The sequence below is a fragment of the Mycteria americana genome, chromosome 8 (genome assembly GCF_035582795.1).
Source record: "Mycteria americana isolate JAX WOST 10 ecotype Jacksonville Zoo and Gardens chromosome 8, USCA_MyAme_1.0, whole genome shotgun sequence".
Lineage (NCBI taxonomy): Eukaryota > Metazoa > Chordata > Aves > Ciconiiformes > Ciconiidae > Mycteria > Mycteria americana.
Window position 1 is genome coordinate 26,877,827 of NC_134372.1, and position 20,267 is coordinate 26,898,093.

General features: G+C 52.1%; 1 protein-coding gene and 2 non-coding genes across 3 annotated transcripts; 2 read left to right on the forward strand and 1 right to left on the reverse strand.

Moving 5' to 3' along the window:
- Positions 1 to 1,091: 1,091 nt before the first annotated feature.
- On the forward strand, positions 1,092 to 1,174 carry TRNAL-CAG (transfer RNA leucine (anticodon CAG)). Its single transcript has one exon. It is a non-coding gene; the product is annotated as a tRNA-Leu (tRNA).
- Positions 1,175 to 1,321: 147 nt separating this feature from the next.
- Positions 1,322 to 1,404, reverse strand: TRNAL-CAG (transfer RNA leucine (anticodon CAG)). The gene has a single exon. It is a non-coding gene; the product is annotated as a tRNA-Leu (tRNA).
- Positions 1,405 to 11,813: 10,409 nt separating this feature from the next.
- Positions 11,814 to 19,713, forward strand: LOC142413795 (uncharacterized). Its single transcript, XM_075510312.1, has 3 exons — positions 11,814 to 12,056; positions 14,931 to 15,051; positions 15,911 to 19,713. The coding sequence occupies exons 1-3, from the start codon at positions 11,990 to 11,992 to the stop codon at positions 17,103 to 17,105; spliced, it is 1,383 nt and encodes a 460-aa protein (XP_075366427.1). The 5' UTR covers positions 11,814 to 11,989; the 3' UTR covers positions 17,106 to 19,713.
- Positions 19,714 to 20,267: the final 554 nt, after the last annotated feature.

A 20,267-nucleotide genomic window follows, 5' to 3' on the forward strand; every position in this document is an offset into this window, starting at 1 on the left:
GGCACCGGCACGGGCACCGGCACGGCCTCGGGACGCCTCCCGCCCCTCCCCGGGCGGAGCGCGGGGCCGGCCCCGCCGCCTCCCCCGGGTGTCGCGGGTGGGTCCTCCCCATCCCCACGCACCGGGATGAGGGGAGGGGCGCCGGGCTGAGCCCCGCGGCTGCCCCAGCCCCTCCTCCCCGGGGAGGTGCTGCGGTCCCTCCTGCATCGCCCCGCGCTGGACCCAGCACTCCAGGGGCGGCCCCGCCAGTGGCAGGACCCGCCCCCCTCCACCGCCTGGCAATGCTCTGCCTAAGGCAGCCCTGGACACCACGAGTCTTCTTTGCAGCTCATGTTCGGCTTGGTGTCCACCAGCACTCCCAGGGCCTTCTTGTGGTCCCCAGCGTGTCCCGGTGCCTGGGGTTGTTCCTCCGCAGGGGCAGGACTTTGCACGTCTCCTTGTTGAGCTTCAGGAGGTTCCTGGTAGCCCATTTCTCCAGCCTGTCCAGGTCCCTCTGAATGGCAGCACGACCCTCTGGAGTATCAGCCACTCCTCCCAGTTTGGTGTCATCTGCAAACGTGCTGAGGGTGCGCCCTGCTCCATCATCCTGATCATTAATGAAGATGTTAAACAGGATTGGACCCAGTATTGACCTCTGGGCTACACCACTCGTTACTGGCCTCCAACTAGACTTCGTGGCTGGACATCAACAGCTTGTCTAGGGGGATCTTATGGGAGATGGTATCAAAGGCAAAACTGAAGTTCAGGTAGACAGTATCAGCTGCTCTCCCCTCGTCTTCCAGGCCCATAATTTCATCATAGAAGTTTATCCGACTGGTCTCCCCCTCCAGGAGAAGCCATGCTGCTCCTGATGACCTTCACCTGCCCGGGGATAGTTCCCGGGGGGTTCCACCACCTTCCCAGGGGTGGGGGCAAGGCTGGGCGGTCCGTAGCTCCCCGGCTGCCCTTTGGAAGTCTGGGGTGACACCCGCTTTTCCTCGGGCACCTCTCCCCGGCCACCTTGACCACTTTGGAACGATCGCGAGCGACCCGGCAGAGGTACCGGCCTAGCGACAGAGGAAAGTGGCGGCGGGGAGCCTCATACACAGAGGGTCAGGATGGCCGAGCGGTCTAAGGCGCTGCGTTCAGGTCGCAGTCTCCCCTGGAGGCGTGGGTTCGAATCCCACTTCTGACAGCTCCTTTTCGTGCCGCACAGCGACCGCTTTTTGCGTGGAGGACGCGGGGGCCGATAAAAAAAAAACCTGCCACATATGAAACCAATTAGCTAATTAACTTTAATAAAAGCTAAAAAGGGCGACCTTGCCGCAAAAGTTTACGAAGTTGTCAGAAGTGGGATTCGAACCCACGCCTCCAGGGGAGACTGCGACCTGAACGCAGCGCCTTAGACCGCTCGGCCATCCTGACAGCGTTAAGCCGCTTTATCCGCCGTTCCGTACTACAAGACTCGCAACTGGTCTCTGGCGAGCTCCTGTCCCGCATGAGGGCCGCGAGTGTCGGGGGCCGCGAGTGTCGGGCACCGCCGGCTGGGCTCTCTGCGGCTCCCTTCTCCGTGGCCTGTGGTCATCAGGGGCCTGTACCTCGTTCCCGCCCGGGGTGAGGGGCAGGCAGCTCTCCAGCATGCAGACCACAGTGGCACCACTTGGAGGTGGTTGTACCTCACTTCGTACTTAGGGGTTTGTGACAAATTCTCCGTGGCCAAAAAGCTTCCCAAAGGCATAAACTTGCTGTAACTGCCCTGGTCAAGTCTCACAACCCGTGCTCCCCACACAGCAGAGAAACTACCATGGCCGTGCCCAGGGAAGAAGCGCAGCAGGCTAAATCAGGAGGGTGAGCCCACCCATCGCCACCACTTCTGCCTCCTGACAGAAATACCCCAGGGAAGTCCCGCCGGCCGGCGTGGGGGAAAGGGCTGCAGCCCCGGCCGGTGACAGGAGCAGGGAGTCGCGGGGGAACCGGCAAGGGCCACACAATGGGGACGGCCCGGACCACACAATGGTGGGAAGTGTGAGGTCAGTGTCCTATGCTGGGCCGCCATTGCAGTACTTCAGGAAGCTTGAGGAGGAGAGGAAACACTGCGATCCTTCACATTGTATACCTGCTTATTTAGATATTAAAAAAGGGACCAGAAATAGCCGACAGTGTCCCTCTGAGGATGTGATGGAGGACGACTCTTTGCTATGCAGGCCAGTTGCACAGAAGTCAGCATTTCTCTACAGAAAAACACAAGTCCTCTTGTTGTCTCACAAACGGAGTCCGTTACCCGGTGTGCAACACCCAATATGCACACAGAGCCGAGATATCAATTAATTCCAAGTTTTGCACAAGGCTGGGTGCTAGGGAGTAACTCCACAAAGCTAGCACACCAATTGTTCAAACAGGTACAAATATTTATACAGTTTTGTTATACATATGCGTAAGCGATTACATAAAAGAGTTTCTTATTGGTCTACATTTCCGTACCTTAAAGTCACAGTACTACTTTAATGTTCTACGCATGCTCAGAGGTGAGGGGTCTCTACTTGGGCCGGGGTCTCCGGCTCAAAGGGTGTGATTTTTAGTATTACAATGAGGATATTTTGCATAAGGGTGCTTCTTATCACACTTCTACTAATGAAGACAGATTGTTGTAGCAATGTTTCACTCAGCGCACATATTTCTTCAGGATGTATTTCACTCCCAAGGATGATAATTCTTTCCACATTCCAGCATGAATCCTCCTTATCAGCTTTATGTATGCCTCGGCCTTCCACCAGCTCTAGTGTACTTCTCACATCTGAATCTTCCCACATAGCTGTATAATACTGAATACATAGCTGTATAATACTGAATTTTAATTTACTACATTTACTTGACTACACTCTCAGCACCCCTCGGCAGCTCCTGCTACTTCTCTGGAGTATATTTAGTATTGGTTTTAAACGAAATGTGGTATTATGTATTCTGGAGAATTGAAGACTGCTAGGGGACTGGAGGAGGTGCCAGGACATCTGGCACATGGGACCAGACCGTCCCAGGACAGAAAGTGGCACGTGGTCTTGGTTGCGTATCCCACCTAGAGCTGCTGCAGCTGAAACCCTCTCAGCCACTGCCGAGCCCCAGAGGGTGACTCGAGGCCCGGGTCTGGCCGCCGGGCATGCACTCGCCAGGGCGTGATTTAATCCTTCCCCAGAAATGACTTTTGCTTGAAATACTTTAGCTGGCAATTTGGAGAAAGATCTGTACTGAGCCTGCCAGCAGCTTCCTACCCTACGTACCCATGGTTATGGCTCGGAGGAGTTGTTCTTGGTCATCTCTGCATGAGGTGTCGCTACAAAAGCAAGCCGGGAGAGCAGCCAGAAGAGGGAGAAGTGAATGGGGAGGGTGGAAAGGGAAAAAGTCACGTCCAGAGTGGCACAAACAGCCAGCAGAGAAAGCTATTTTTTGAACTCTTCGGTCAGCCCATTGTCCTGCGGTGAAAGTCCCGGCGGCGTCAGAGCAGAGATGTTTATCTGCATCCGCGTGCTGTATCTCAACGAGCAGGAAATGACACAGCAGCGCTGAAATGATCTCCTCCACGTGGTCCCTCGAGATGTGGGTCCAGCTTGTGCGTGGGATCTGCGGGAGCCTGGTACCTCCATGGGCTGAGCTTGTCCCAGGAGGTCCTTCTCCTGCCCCACGGGAGAAGTCCAGCCTCTGGAGGTGCCCAGGACCCACAGGGAGTTTGGTCTTTGGGAGCCCCAGTCCACTGATACCGGCTCCGAGTTACCAGCACCCGGGTAGGGGATCTCCTTGTGGAGATACTTTGGCAAGGCAGAGGGGTTTGCTAATTAACCCCAGGGCGGAAGCAGCAATTTTTAGCATGGATGCTTCAGCTGAGGAAGGAATAACCACCACATGATGGCATTGTCTGCTGCAGCAAGAGGCAGATGCCCTTCCTGCTCAGGAAACTCTGCAGGAGCCTTCCCCGGGGGCAGGGCACGGTGTGAGTTCCTTGGGGCAAGTGGGACCCTTTCAAAGAGCAGGAAAGGATGCATGTCCCTTCCTCGTGGCCCCTGTCACCTTTGGGCTGGCAGGGTCAGCGAGGGGCCCTGGCTGCAGGCCAGGAGCTGGGGGCACCTGGGATCGGTCTTTTCTTTATCAGCCATCTAGTGAGTGCCCAGGGGAAGCAGTGTATCCTTTGCTGACAGAGGTCTTTCCTCTCAGCAGATGCCTGTCAGTGGTGGCTGGGGGGCTCACAGGGGCCAGCTGCACCACTGCCCTGCACCCCTCCCGGAGGAAGCCTTTGCTCTGGCACTTGCCGGTGCTCCCCCATCCCCTCTGTCTCGGGATCCTCAAGGGGTCTTGCTGCCCGCAGTCGGGCTGGTCCCTAAATTTCACCCTGCTGGCCTGGAGCGGGTGAACCTGCGGTGTTCTGCAGGTGTGGGCCAGGGCTGGACGTGGAGGACGCCCGTGGGGAGGTCTCTGGGCTGCGTTCCAGCTCAGTGAGAAGGGCCAGGGCACATCAGCTCTTGCAGCAGACGGTTCATTTTGTTTTGGCAGGACTGCCTTCAGTCACAAGCCCTGGTTTGAGATCGGCTCTGTCCTGGGGGGAATTTGTTCCCCAAATAGCATTTTGAATCCCAGACATGCCTCATTTCTGGTTTCTTCGATTCTCCCCTGCTGCCTCCTCAGGTTGATATGAGGAATCATGGCCCAGGGCAGGAATCTCCCTTATCCTTACTTCCAGCAACCCCTTTTTTAACTATCCCCAGCCAACACCAAAATGCTAATGGCCAGCATTTGTAGTCTGTTGCTCTGTTAGGAGGTGACAGCTGCATTGACCCTAAAAATAGACCCCACAGCCACCACAGCTGATTGGGAGCCCAAGGAGCTCTTGCATCAGGTGGTGGGGCAGGCATGATGCTCCCAGAAGGAAAGTTTGGGTAAGGCAAAGGTGTGTTTCCCGGGGATCAAGCTGGTGAGGGAGCAGGTTACTAGTGGGGTTATAGCTGAAACCTGGTGGGAGTGTGGAGGCTCTGGGCAAAAGCAGAGGAGAAGGAGGCACCCTGTTCTTACAACCTGGGGTGCAGAAAAGCTGGGGTGGGAGAGGGAAGGGGTCTGGTGACTCCCTGGTCTCTCAGTTGAGCCAGCAAGGCTTGAAAAGGGTTAAGAGCCTGGGCAGATAAAATGTGTCTGGGTGTGTTTCCCTGCCCAGCCTGTGTGTTTAATGTGCTACTTCATGTAAAGGCTTGTTGGGTGTTGGAAGCCCTGTGGGCTCCTGGGGCTGTTTGCTGCTGCTCACCTGCGTCCCTGGGCACCGGTGGGGAGCTCGGCATGTGCCTGTGGCCAACGCTTGGCAGAAAGAGCCGCTTGAATGAGCGGGGTGACAGCTCTGGTCTGGAGGGCTGTGATGTCCCATTTCTATAACAGACTGTCAGGGATCTGAAAGTTTGTGGGACAGGAGGGCTCAGCTCAGACCAGGGGCTGCCAATGGCCCCAGCGCAGCCATGTCTAGCAGGTCACAGCACTGCCCGCAGGAGCTCCTCTTGTCCTTTGGGGCTGGCCCACAGGTGCTACCGGCTTTCATGGAGACACCATTGAGGGTCAGCCCCAGCGGCACCTCTGGAGAGAGGTTTTCTGGATATCTCCTTCACCCACCATCACGGCTTAATGATAAGCTCATGTCAAACTGGCCCTGCAGATGCTGCTGAAAGGCACACAGCCTTCTCCTGCCCTAAGGAGATGGGAAGAGGTGAGCTGTTCTGAGAAAGTAATAAACAGAGCTGCTTCTGGTAAGCTCCCTTCTTGGAGATTGGCAGCATTCATGTGCGAACATGTTGGATAGAGAAGTGGGAAGTGAGGATGAGGAGAGGTGATGATTTTGGTGGCCCATGCATGCTGTTGGATGGGGCCGAAGGGCTCGGTCTGCAGCAGGCGGGATCTCCCTGCACCGCCTGAGTGAAGAGCTGGGTCCAGGACCTGGCCATTCCTGCCAGGAGAAGGAACCCCACCCAGGACAGGAGCATTGCTGGCACAATGTGCTTTCTGCTCCTGCTGCCGCTGGAGGGAGGTATGGGAGGAGTAACTGGGGCTGCTGCAAAGAGAGAGGTGCACGCCTCATCCTCTTCCTCAGCCAGGTCAGCAGGCACTAGCCTGGCCCTGGGCTCTGGCAGAGGTAAAATAGCAGAGCTGTGGCACTTTTCCTGCTCCCCACCTTCTTCCTGTTCCCGCAGTGGCCCTGGTAGGACCTTTTTCCAGGATGCAAAGGAGGGGAGACCCCCTTGTACCACCCTGGTGTGAGGCACAGCACAGCCACTCCTATGCCAAGGGAAAGCCTGGCAGCAGCTCCTGCAGTCTCCTGTGGCACACGGAGGTTTCTGTCATGCCCATCCTGACCAGACCTGCTGCTGCTCTCCCCTCTCTTCCCTGCAGTGCAATGGTGAGAGACCGCCCTTTCAGGGATCATCTGGCATTCCTTCAACATGCCATCTCCATGGAAATGTTGCCTTTGAGGCCTGCAGCTACGCAGAAGAATTGCAACATCAGCTGTGTAGACTTAGCAGGACCCAGGGGCCCGATGTGCTCGGGCGAGCCCATTCTGGTGGAGTCCCAGCATGCTCCTTCCCCTTCTGTGCAAAGCTACCCCGATTTCATCTGTGCCATCGAGGCACATCTCCCCAGAAGAGCTTTCCCCATCCCCTGTCCTAGGGAGGAGCTTGCACCGGTGGCTGCGTTGCTCTGTGGGGAACAAGTGAGTCTTCTCTGTTTAGGAAGATCTTAACTGTGTTGCAGACTATACAGCTCTGTGTTTGTTTCTTTGCATGCAATATTTTCAACCAACTTAAATCTTGCTTATTGCAGCAGTCGTTGCAGTCCTTGGCAGTCTCCATGAGACAGTCACAGAATGAGTTGTCCTCAGTTCTGGCTGCTCTGGCTGCCGAGAAGAGGCACCAATTCCTACTGCAGGTATGCACCTTTCTGTGTAATGTCCCACTGGGATCAGCCACCAGCTTGCAGCTCAGATGTGATGCTGCCAGGGGAAACAGGTGTGTCCCGCAGCCTGGCTGGCTTGGGATGCTGACTGGTAGCCCTGGGCTGCCTCACTGTGGAAAAATACAGAGCATCAGCATTTTGCATTGTGTGCTGGAGCCCAAATTTGTTCTTATTCACAAGGAAGGAGGAAGCCATTATGTTCAGAGAAGTGAAAGCCTATGTGATGTTCTCTGCTATTTTTGAAAATGTTTTCTAAGTAAAGCAGTTTCTTAAAAACACAAGCCCCGCACTGGTCAGTACTTCCCAAATAGGAGTTGTTCTGTCCCCTGTGGAGACGCTGGCTGCAGACAGCTCCAGACATCTGCTCCTCATTTCCTGCCTTTTTCTTTAGTGTGAGATTTTCTGGATCCCCTGTCATTTAATTCTCTTCCTTATTACACTAATGGCTCAAGAGCTCTACATTAAGCATAGGCTGAGGGCATCTCCAAAATGAGAGGCCACCTTTGGCTTTAAGGAATCGTCTCCTGAGTGTGGCACTGGTTGCCTTGGCTGGGAGAGAGGAGGTTGTTGGGTCAGCTCTGGATTGCTCTGGGCCATACTACCCAGTGCCATGTCATTGGGTAGTCATTGGCATGGTCACTGGCATGGTCAACCCATGCCAAGCCATCGAAGTTTCTCCAGATTGAAGTCTGTGAGTCTAGTCCCACATGTTGGGGACCAGCTGCACACATTGGCCTCTTCTGCAGTATGTGCACCACCAGTCTCCCAAGTCCTGGCTCACAGACCTTGCTGCATGTGCAGTCCTCAAGAGAAACTAGAGAACCCCAGTTCTGGTGACTGTAGAAGCTCTGCCACAGTGGTGGTGCTTGAGCTGCCTTGAGTCTAACGTTCTTGGGCTGCAGTAAAGGGGGATTGTGTCAGAGTGGTGGCTGAGCTGCCAATCCCACTGAGGAGAGGTGGGTATAGTGCAAGGATGAGCTGCCACAAGGCAGCTCGGAGCTGGGAGCGTTAGTAGGGGAAAGAGTCCAGAGTCCATCATATGTCCAGAATTGGAGTCCTGGGTCAGCCTGTCTCCTCTGCAGTGTCAAGACCGGCTGGATCTTTCCAAAAGCTAAGTGTTCCTGCTGCCTCTTTCCAGCAAGCCTCTGGGACAGAGATCGTAGACAACATCATGGACAGCAAAGAAGGCTGTTAATACCTTCTACCAGGGGTGCTGGGCTTCCCTGTTCCAGGAAGACCAACTCCTGAGGTCTTGGGAGCTCCTGAACAGACCATGCAGTGGAAATCATCAGCATTCTCATCTGATTAGCTCTGGCATCTCTTTCTTCCAGGTCACATACAGCCTCGTAGGTCTCACTGACTTTTCCTTTTTCTCCAGTCACCACTTGATTTCCAGGAAGACAAACAGGGCATAGTCCTTCTTGCACAAGGAACTAAGAATAGCCAAAGAGCATAAATTTCCAGCATGGAAATACTCTGAATGAGATGGGCCATGTTCTGGGGCCATTTCTTGTCTGTTTAGGACACAGCCCTTGTTCTCTCTGCATATTGTTTTGCATATTTTGCTTTGCAGGGTCAAGCTGCTTTTTGCCTTCAAGAGCAATTCCCCTGGCATTAGTCATATGTTCCTTCCACCTGTGAGGACCTTGACCCTGTGCACAGCTTGAGCACCTGCCTGTGAACAGCCCTGGAAAAGCTGCAGTGGGTGGGAAGTGCTGGAGCTGCTTTCACGTCTCTCATGGGGAAGATGGGATCTGGCCCTTTGGCCCGTGGTATCTGTGGTTTGGAGCAAAAAGCCAAGCTCCTGGCTAATGGTTGCCAGTGAGCAACCAAAGGTTAGAGGTATGGCATCAGATCAGGCTTCTGAGCATGCCTTGTGCTGTCACCAACATCCAGTCCACACCAGACCTTGTTCTCCCCCTTTCTCCGCAGCAGAGCCAGCGTTTAAGTAGCAGGACATCCATCCTGATACGAAACTGTCCTTAGAGCAGAGCAGGAACTGGAGCCAGAGAGCCCAGACTCCAGCCTCGACACCAAACCACCTGGCATGAGCCACTGAGTCCTTTTGTAGGTGCCTCAGCAGATCAAACGAGGAGCTGTGTTAGATGGCCCAGAGGTTACAGTCCCAGCCCTAAAGGTGCACAGTGCCCTGTGCATGGTCCCTCTGCGCACACTCGATAGTAGGTGTACAGATGTACGTTTGCTCATGTTTTTTTCCTTGTCCATGTTTCAGATCAGCCTAAGGTCCTTCCTCATTCACACTACAGTTAAAGTTATATGGGGGGAAAAAGCCAACCTCTTCCTAGTATCTACTGCTTTTCTTTGGTGCTATACCACCCCTTCAGAGAACATTTGGGTGCTGAAGGTAACCTTGAGGAGCCTCCTTCCAGTCCTCCTAAGGAAGAATGGGGAAAGGGCTGTGATGAGCTGCCCCAGCCCATGGTCTTCACTGGAAGGGTATGACGTTCATGGTGGGCTTTCTTCCTCCTCAGTCTTGGTCTGCTTGGTTTCATTTTCATACATTTTCTTAGCGCAGTCTGTGTTCCCTGGCTCCCAGTTAGTTTTTCTGTTCTTTGTTCCCTCGAAAGCTGGGTGTCCCTGACTCGCAAGGTTGCACACTCCATTGCTTGGGCACTGTGATTTCATGTTTATGGACTGAGATTGCCAGTATCCTCCTCTGCCTGCCCTCATCCACATCACAATTTAATCTACAGTCCCAGACCCACACTGAATAACTACTTGCTATTCCAAGAAACTAAAGCAAAACTAAATCAAATTAAGACAACAGCAATTACCTAGACAATTTCTATCATAACTAAAGAAGCTAAAATCAGCTGAAGCCAAGACGAGCCCAGAGAAGTCCTGAGATCCTTCACTGTCAGATCAATACAATGCCTATGGTTTATCACTAGTTACAGCAGAAATATCTACTGGGCTACAGCCAGTCCTCTGACTTTGGGTTTTTCAATGCTGCAAGACCTAAAAGAAGTGCAGTAAGCGGCTGACACTGGTGTGCTGGGGGAGCAGATGTGCAACGGGATAGGGAGGGTGGTATAGGAAGCGGGTTGGGAGTGATGATGCCAGTTTTCTGCCAGCTGCAGCCCAGGTTTGTCACCGCTCGTTGGAGCTGCCTGCTCCCATCAGAGCCAATTGCTGTGCCTCTGTGTCCTGTTTTCAGTGGGAACTGCAGGACTTGCTGGTGACTTAGACCCACGCCGCTGCCGGCACTTGAAGGTTTGCCGAGTCCCATGGAGCCGCACTGAGGCTGCAGCTGCCCTCCACCCTCCTGCTGTGGGATTTCCTTGTGCAGATGCCACCTCCAAATCCAGCTGCCAAGCTCACTGGGAGCAAAGGGAGGTCTCCAAGAGTGTTCTGGAGGAGTCCCCTACCAGGTAAAACACCACCAGTCCAGCCTGCGCAGGAAAAGCAGCTGTGTTACCCTGCCAAAGAGCTGTTTGCACCTTAAAACAACAACGCCTGTGGCAAGTCATGCCTTTAGCAAACAAAGCACTCACCCTCCCACTTTATGTGCATGCTGGAGCCCTTCCTCAGTTTTATCCATTGCTGGCAGTAACCCCTTTGCAGAAGAAGCAGAATCTGTTTCTTCAGGGGAGATGTGAGCATGTGTGGGCTGTGCCATCATCGCTTCCAGCAGCCAAGGGGCCCGATGGCCTCAGGCAATGCCAGTTCCTGGAATAAAAGTTTCCTATAAGGCTCTGCCCAGCCTGAGAAAATACAGTTTGGGGAAGGGGCCAGAAAACATCCCAACAGATGCAGCATGTTCTGTTCTGGCCGGATCAAACAAACTATTTCAAGGTCTTAATTTTTATTTTATTTTATTTTATTTCCTTGAAATGGGTTTTATCTTCTAGTACAATATAAGCAAAGGCTGAAGTTACAGGCTGGGAGTTTCACCAAAAGTTTTAAAAATGCATCATATGGAAACCTGGGGGTTTTCACTCTTTAGGAATAAAATCCTAACTGGAACTGTTGGAATTTCCCACAGCACAGAGAAGCCAAGTTTCCACCAGCCCTAAGAAAACTCAGAAAAAAGATTTCAAGGGTAGCCACACTGTCTCAGTCTTATCGTCATCTTTCAGTTGAGGGAGTTGGCAGGGGAAAATTGTTATGTATTCTGCTGGGATCTGAGATGAAAGAGAAAGTAAAGGGGCAGGATGTGACTGCCATTTTGGTATGTCCGCTTCAGACCTGGCTTCGTGCTGGTTCTGGGAAGTCCCCCAGCCAGCCTGGTTGCTTGCAGATCTGGGGACCTTGTACTCCTGCTCTCAGCATTAGCAAGACCCCGATGGCTGAGACCCTGCCATGTACTGAAAGCCAGGGCTGTAGTAACAAGCACACACTGCAGACAACATGCTCAGGGAACAAGGAGCTGCTTGGGGAGGCCACTGGGTCCCTGCTCACCCCTTGCTTTGGTGATGCTCCTGAGAAGCAGCCTGGCCTGAGCTCACCAGTCTAGCTGATGAACTTGTGATCCTGATTAGCAAATGCCGTCTGTTTTGGCCTAACGACCAGCGCTGCTGTTGTGAGATGGCTGCCAAAAAGGAAGGGAATAGCTGCTTTTGCATTCAGGGTAAATAATAAGCTTAATGTGCATCAGGGAGAGCTTCCCAAGCCTAAGAACAGTAGTGTCTTAGCACAGGCTGTCTGGCCAAGAGACACATCAGTGGGAGAGGAGGATGGAGCAGCCGACTCCTGAAAGTCCCTGCCTGAATACTTTGCCAAGGAGGCTGGAGCTGCTCTGTGTGCGTTAACTGCAGCTGGCGAATGCCAGGAGCCATCTAGCTCTGGAGCAGGCGGTATTCCCTCCCTGTCCTGCTCTTCCCTCCGCCTCCTGTCGTCACCCTGAGTCGCGTGTGGGGGAGCTGAATAACAGCTGAAACCCCGTCTCTGGGCTTTATAATCCTGGAACGAGCTGCAGCAGCTGTGTTGCTCCGGAGGATGCAATAAGCAGTCGGGAGCGGGAAATACTGCCTGTAATCCTTCCCTGCCTACCCTTCCTACTGCTGACCACGGCAACATGAAGGCTGTTTCTCTCCAGATCCTGCTTGCGCTGAGGGTCTTGTGCCTGGCGGCCCTGGCTGGAGGTGAGCTGCAGCTCCGCTTGCCACCCCCTGGGCTCCCCAGGGGAGCAGCGACGTTCACGAGGGGCTGGAAATGGGGGCGGGGGGGGGGCGGAGGCGGTGCTGGATCGGGCTACGGGCACCAAGGGAGCTTCACGGGCCGTGGGAGATCTCGTAGCAGGATCAGGCTGGGTTTGGAAAGGGGCAGGGGGACCCTACAGCGGCAATCCTGGCAGCACGGTAGTCCGAGCAGCCCCGTAATGGCTCTTGTCGCTCCTGAGGGTAGGTGGGGAGAGTGGCGGAGAGACTTTCTGATGATCCGTATTAGAAAAGAAGCACAATGCACTTTTCCCCTTTTTTCATGTCGCCTAGGGACATGCCATGGGGGCAGACTGCAGCCTGCCCAAGGATGGATGCCTGTCTGCACAGGCTCCCTGTCCTGAGGATGCCAGTGCTCCCATCGCTGCGAGGCGGGGGCGTGCTGTCGCCTGCAGCTCCAGTGCCTGTGCAGTGTGTGCGTGTGCGTGTGCATGCGTGCGCACACAGGTGGGAAATGCTCTCCTGTTCGCTGGATAAAGATCTTTGTGTGCTCCAGGGTGGTGCTAAGCAAGGTCGGAGGACCGGGAGGAGGTGGGCGCACCTCTCCCTGGGCTGGTCTCAGTTTAAGTCGGCCTATGGTACACAGATCAGTGATTGCTGCTCAAGGTAGCAATTAAGCAGGGTGGGTTGCCAGGCTGGCAGCCAGCTTCTCAGCAGTGCAGGCAAAGTTGGACTTTGTCCAGGACAAAGGGATGATCTGTTCCCACCATGGGAAAGGAGAAGGGCAAAGAGCCCTTAAGATCTGTGCCCTGCTGCCACCAGACAGGAGGAGTGAGGGCAGCAAGGGCAGCTGGGGATGGAGCTTCTTCCTCTCCTCACACCTCTGGGCAGGTTCTCCAGGGCTGGCTTGAGTAAAGCGGGCAATGGGGACACTGGGCAGCTTACCCTGCCCTGAGAACCTGCTGCCTGCTTTGACACTGCCTAGCTCTGCTCACCTGTGGCCAAGCATCCATCTCCTCTAAAGTGATGAAATCAGGCTGGCTCTGCAGAAAGAAAGGCTGGTCGTGCTCCCTGGCCAGGGTCTCTTAAGGAACCGTGCTGAAAAGCAGGTACCAATGGCTCCCAGGAGCAGTGCCTCTGAGGAGCAGTGGTCCCAGGTGGATAAACACCCATATCCCAGGCGTCCCTGAGGCCCCTTTGGCAAAGATTCAGATGCAGCTCAGAGAAGGGGAGTTGAGTGCCCTGGGAGGAGGGGGACCACCAGGGCTGGCTCTGTGCTCCCTGCGACACTGCTCTCTCCTTGGAAGGTGCTTTCCAAGCTCCTCCACTCTGGGAAGAACACACCAGGAGTTCAGCTAATTGCAAACCATTTATTTGTGATGCCAATAAATGGAAAATCAGTTAACACTTATGAGAGAGCCTTTGGGAGCAGTCCCTGCCCACTCCCTGCCATGCACCTCCCCGACTGTCTACAGGGATGGATCTGGCCCTCTTTGTTGAACTGTTTTGTTCAACAGTGCTCCTGAAAGTGGAGGACACCAGCAGTGTGTCCTCTGGCTAATGAGAGTTAATTGGGAAGTTAGTCCCCCCTGAGCAACTCTTGACCCTAAAGTATGACAGAAGACGTTATTGTGTGAACAAAGAGTTTTGCTTTAATGTTACAGAGACCTAGAGATTGAAATATGCTTCTGTAGAGGGGCCAGAGGAGTGTTTGCTTGGGATTTCTTTGCAACCATGGGTTTCCCTAGTAAATGGATCAAAAGAGCTGAGGGTGCTCCTGTAGCGACGCTCATTCTTGCACCCGGTGGCTGGATCATTCCCAGCTGAACTGCATCAAATTCACCAAATTCATTTGGGAATTTGAGACAACATTTTGTAGAGACTGCCTGACCTAAACCAGACTCCAGCTCCTTTCTTCACAGGGGGCCTCGGATAAATCAGGGCTTGTTTTTCTAAGTCTTGCCCCTGGGACGTCAGAAACAAATTGCCAGGCTGCCTTGTGTAACCTCCCCTCACTTGGCAAACACCTGTTGTTGGAGGCTGGGGGTAGGTGCAGGAATTAAGGAACCCCAGTGGTGTGACTGACTTTGCCCCTTGAAGGGGTCAAGTGGGGTTTTATTATTACACTTTGCAAAATGTGTAAAAAACCCCATATTTTCCAGTGGAGATGGAAAAGAGATGTTTGGTGAGAAAGTGCTGTGAAGCTGGGCTGCTTGAGATATCTATGGGAGCAATGTATCATTCACCAAAAGGTTCTTTCTCTGCATGCTTTCTCTGAGTCCAAGTGGCTTTCAGAGACCACATACCAGCAAATAGAGAGGAAGGATGCTCGCCTGGAGGGGAACTCCCACAGGAGGAAGAGATATGACTGATCCAGATAAGGAGAGGACAAGCATCGTGCCCCCTGATCTGCACTGCCTGCACCAAGAGCCTGTTGGTGACGGTTGCAGCAGGTCTTTTTGGGGATGAAGAAATGCGTCTTCTGGGCACAGTGCTGAGAGCAGTCCTCCTGTGACCCAAAGGGGAGAGGACCTGCAGGTCCAGGTGCTTGCACAAAGGACCTCCAGCCAGTGCTTGCACATCCTATAAGGCAAGCTGCAACAGTGTCCTAAGAGCCCCACGATTTTCACAGTGCTTTTTTGTGGTTTTCTGGGTATCACATCACCTGTTTGTGTGATACAAACAATCATGGCCCTGGCGGGATTTGTCTTCATAGAGGCATCTCATTTTAGCAGTGATTGGAAATTTCCATGGCAAGCTTCGGACTCCTCCTCCCCAGAGAAGGGGAAAAAGAAAGTGCTGGTTTTAATTGTACCTAATAAAAAGCCAATGTTTAATATGTTGAATACTTTATTTCAGGGCAACCCAAAGCACCTCTGAAGTGTTCAACAGAGTGCAGCCGTTTTACATCTGGGATAGCAGCGAAGCGGATAAGGAGCTACCGCAGGACTGAACCCCGCTGCACCAAACAAGCCATCATGTAAGCACTGGCCCACTGTCTGCCTCCCTTGCTGTACACCCCCCAACACCGATTATGCATTAACCTCTCAGCAAATGCTGTTGCTTTGGAGCAAGGAGCAATCAGGAAACAGTGAACGCTGGTATTTATTTGAAGGATGGGTGGGGTTTTTTTCCCCTATTTAAAGAACGACAGCCTCCAAGTGAGATCAGGGGCTCACACACAGATTGAGACAGGGATAAAGGGGTGGGGAAAAGGACTGACAGATGTACATGCTGGCAGAATGGGGCAGTGGAAGCATGCAGGGCGAGAGCTTGCGTGTCTCTGTGAAAGCAGGTATTTTCTCTGAAAGCAGATTCAGACTTGTGAGTATGACTGGATGAGAAAAACTGCATTTTTTCCCCAGAATAATTATTGGTTTTGACTTACCTTGGAGGTGAGGCACCATCGAGATTACTTTACTGCAGCCCAGGAAGTTGGTCCAAAGTGAACCTGCTGGGCTGACCCTGAAAAGTCTCATCTCACTCAGTAAATCAGGGGGTTTTGTCTTCAGGGACACTTGCCCCTGGGTAGCTGGTGCCTGCAGAGATGCCCGCTCTGAGCACTGGAGGCAAACACTGCATCCAAACATCAGGACAATGCTTTCAAAAGAGAAGAACTTCTTAGGGGGAAGCCCTTCACCCATGAGTCATGTTCAGCTGCTCCTCATTCAATCAGATCTCAGGGGCACCTGCCCTTCCTGAAATAAATAATCCATCCAACCTGGTGGTGTTTACTACGGGTGGAGAGTCAGTGTTGCTGTCTGCATGTCTTCCCTATCATGCTGATCATCTAAAACAGCGTTTTCTTTATCCAGTAAGTGATCCCTTTTTATTTTCAGATTTATTACTCTGAAGTCTGTGGAGATTTGTGCAGATCCAGAGGCAGAGTGGGTGAAGAAGATCGTAGAGAAACTGGACCAGAAAAAGGCCGCAACCTCCCCACTTCCACGTGATGCCACCTCAGCAGCAGTGCCAGAAGAGCCTGGTGTTTTTCAGAAACACGTTGGTCTTACAGTAACAGCTCCACCTCAAGCCACTGCTCCAACTAGTTTCTTCCAAGGGACTGGCACAACAGTTTTGGAGAGAATTCGTGTTCTTCCTGCCAGGATGGAGGTGTCCAGCAAGTACCCACCAGCCACGCAGGACACCACCCAGCTCCCTGCAGGATTGTCCCCTGTGATACAGGAAGTTGCTGCCTGCTCTGAAGTCACTCCAGAAGCAAACAGAGATTCCTTAAAATCTTCTGCACCTTCAACAACTTTTGCAGCAGGCATGGTCTCCAGCCAGCCCACCCCATATCCCATGGCTCTTGTGCATGGCTTTGACAACACCATAGAATCTACAGAAGAACCTGTAGGACATACTGCAAATGCTACTGCTGATGTTCAAGACATGACTTCTCCTAGCTCAAATTCAGACCCCATGGCCATTACTAAAGGATCAGGCCATCCTGTACTTTCTACAAAGGAATCCCTGGACCCTGCAAGTGCAAGAGCCAACGCACCAGATGCTGCTTCTAGCCATTTTAGTTCAGATCTCCCCTCCATCCTGAACAGCATGGAGATCACCACAGCCCCAGCCACACCAGTTCCACCAGAGACTACTTCAGTTTCTACTCTAAACCCCACAACTGCCATAGACAAAGGTCCTTCTGTCCATACCAACAAGGTTGTCAGTTCCTCTGCAGATGCTTTTGGTACTAGAACACTTGATTATTCATTGCCTGTAGGAAAGCAAGATCCTTCAGATACGTTAGTTTTTAGTAGTCAAGCATTCTCAGGCCAAGCCAGAGTGCAGATGACTACAGAAAGACCAAATGATCTGCCTCTTCCCAGATTCTTGTCAAGATCTCAAATGCACTTCGTCATCCCAGTTTCTGTGTTAGGTGGTCTGATGGCTTGCAGTGTTGCTATTGTATGGCTATATGTAAAATTTGGAGTCAAAACAGAAGAAATGTCAAGAGAAATGGTACAGGGCTTGCTCTACCAGAAGGAGGGACATCAAAACAATGTTTATCCAATGGAAATAATCTGAATGCTTTATGGAGTAGACATTTTTGGCCTAAACTATGTGTGTGTTGCTGCAGAAAAGCTAAGTTTATGCTGAACTGGTGACCAGTACGAAGCAAGGCAGGGAATAAAAATACCAGAGAAACCTGATTTTTTTTGCAGAGCAGAATGTCCAAAGTCATCATTGACCAATGACAGTATTTTGGAAATAAATGAGATGCGTTTTTTCTTTCTGGCACTGTTAACATACAAAGGCTATTACTGTTCTAGAGCTGCTTGGTGGCTCTCTGCCAGGTGGTGGGCAGAAGTGAATTTCCAAATTGCTGTTGGGAATTTTTCTGCGTTTCATCATGGCCCAGCTGAGAAGCCACCCACTCACCCACGCTGCTGGACTCGGGCTCAGCCACCTTGAGCAATCTTAACACCAAAACCACACGATTTGCACTTAAACTCTCTGCTGCTTCTTTCTTTGCACTTCAGGTCACTGCTCTGTCAGACCAAGACTGATGCTGGTGGTCAGCTGAGTGCTGGCTCTCCTTGGGCTCATCAAATACCCCGTTTACTCTTCCTGGAGACATGAGGGGTAGTCTCGCTTTTCAGACAGCGGTGATGGGAATGGCGTCTGATTAGGGGACTGAAAGTCAGTGCTACAGATTTCACGTTCAGAGGAGCTGGCAACTCAAAATCTGGCTCCTCCTTGAAATCAGGCCACCTTTCTCTCCAACAACTATGGGCATTTCTTCTTGCAGATTCAGTCTGAGACCTGATTCTTGGCAAATCAACTGCAATAAAACCCTTCTGCCAGCTGATGCGCCCTGTGTCCAGCTGCGTCCAACACCAGGGCGGGATAATGTGGATGAACTCTTGCAAATGGGAGAAAACAGGAAGTCACCCAATAATTTTGCTGTTCCTGTGATAACATTGGAGGGTTTTGCTGTTCTCTGCAAGCACAAACCCCAGACGATACTCTCTTGGAGGAGCTAAATGCAATTCTGGATTTAGTCATATAGGAATTACTCCACCACAGCAGATGTACCATCCTTCTGGTCCCATATTCTCTCTAGAAATAAGCACGTTTGCTGATCCACAAAAAAGCACAAAATGCCTGTTCATGGTCCTACACTTCATCTGCATTTTAGTTTTTCTTTTTTGTACAGCACTGATCATGAGGCTATTAAAGCACCATAGCAGTACCAGGCTTTTTTTTAACCCAAGTTGTTTTTGATTTTTACACATCTAGACATTGCTGTATGTAAGTCTTATCTTTTATCTGTGTCAGTTCCTGAGAGCCCTTACTAAACATTGATTCCAGTATGAATTTTGCTGGCGTGTGCAAAGGTCTTCACAATATGATGCTTTGTAGGTAGAGACACATATCAAGGGTCAGATCCTCCTCTAACCAACCCCAGTGGATCAGATCCCAAAGTATAAATATGCATGTAGAAAAAAGAAAGCAAAGCCACATAATAAGCAAGATAATTAAAGCAAAAATGATGAGCCAGCTGTAAAGCAGAGCTAGTGGAAGGTGGCCTATTAGATCCATCAGATCGCACCTTCAGGGCATCCATCCAGCCCTGGAGGTGGAGAGGATAGACTGCAATGGTGTTTTCTGCCATCATTCAGTCCCTTATTTCTGCATTTTGTTGACTTGAGAGGGGGGAGCCAGGGATTCATCTCGGGCTTTGCAGGTACAGAATGAGATCAGATTAATTGTAATTAGGAATTTGGGGTGAAACCCCTCCTTGTGCAGCAGCACTCCCATGCCCGGTGTAACACTGGCTCGGGTTGATTTACCTGGAGGGTAAATCAGGGGCTGTTAGCGCTGCCTCGCCATCCACCCGGCTTGTGCGTAGCTGGGGTTCACAGCCTTGCAGTTTGTGAAGCGGTGTACTATGGCATTATTTTTATATGAAACACTAGAAATGTTATTTTTGTAGTAAAGTTTTGTAGCCATTTGAATGTATGTAATGTCCTGTCCTTGCTACTGGAGCATTGCGGAGTCGAGACCTTTCTGGGAACACTGGAAAACACCATGCCTTGTCTATTTTCTCACTGGTCTTGGATGGCTTGTGCATGTCTGTGGGAGCTGGGTTGCTCTCCGGGCACTACAGCAAATGGAGCGGACACTTGTCTTGTCTGGCTGCAGGTGAAGTTCTCAGCTCAGAGCGATGCTGGGCAGGTGAATGTGCACCAGGCAGTCCCACCACAGTATTTGTAAGAACACTGGTTTCAGCTCCATGATGAGCTCCCACTGTCTTCCAGCTGCCATGGTCATGCTGGCAGTCATCAGAAGAAGCTGTTCCTCCAGCCTGAATCAGTCCTTGTGCTCACCTTGCTCTCCTCTCCTGTTTCCAGGCTGCTAGCAGGCAGGGCGCTGGCACCCCTCATGGGGGCAGTTAAAACCCGGGGGGGGACGACCCGTGTTCCTCCTTGCTTTACACTGTGCAACGGGCAGTCTGGGAGGGCACAAGGTGAATGCTGGTGCAGAAGGACAGAGCCTGTGGGTGTCACCAGTTCCTGGGGCTTAAAATGTCATTTGCTGTAGAACGCAGTGAGTATTACAAGTTCTGATTCATTTGTGTGTCAAGTATATATGAGTGTGTGCATGAGATATGTGTTCTGTACCTTTTTTTAGAAGTAAAAGTAATAAAGTCCTTATGTTAAAAACTCTTGTCCTCAGGGGATTCAGCCCAGGGCTGGGTGACCAAGCCTGGTCCCTGCAGAGGTGCGGAGATGAACGCATACGATTAAGCACTGTGGGGGGGGAAATCCCAGCATCGCCGGAAGACAGCAAAGCTGGTGCAGCTGATGCGGCTGGGCTATTGCTCCACCTTTTCACTGTTTAAGGGCTTCAGTCTTGCCAAAAATTTGCAGGGAATATATTTTCTCACAGGGAGTCGCATTTCCCATCCTGCTAAGGCAATACCGAAAAAACAGCCGGGTTTTTGCTTTGTTTAAGCAAAGCTACGACCAAACAGGAACCCACAGAAAACAAGCGTTACACTCCAAGTCTGTTCCGTAAGGGGGCAAAGGGGGCAAGAGGCCAAGGGCTGAGCTAGGACCTCTCCCACCCCAGCCAGGGCTTGGGCTGCCTTTATGTGCTCCTCTAGTGTTGGGTAGGAGAGGTGGGAAAAGCAACACAATACAAGAGTCATGGCCCAGACACTTGCCTGGAGTGGGGAGTTGG

Excerpts from the sequence above, each read along its gene's own strand:
- LOC142413795 (XM_075510312.1), top strand. The coding sequence starts at position 11,990 with ATGAAGGCTGTTTCTCTCCAGATCCTGCTTGCGCTGAGGGTCTTGTGC. Across the intron at positions 12,057-14,930 it reads CCTGGCGGCCCTGGCTGGAG|GGCAACCCAAAGCACCTCTG; the intron begins GTGAGCTGCAGC and ends ACTTTATTTCAG. Across the intron at positions 15,052-15,910 it reads TGCACCAAACAAGCCATCAT|ATTTATTACTCTGAAGTCTG; the intron begins GTAAGCACTGGC and ends TTTTATTTTCAG.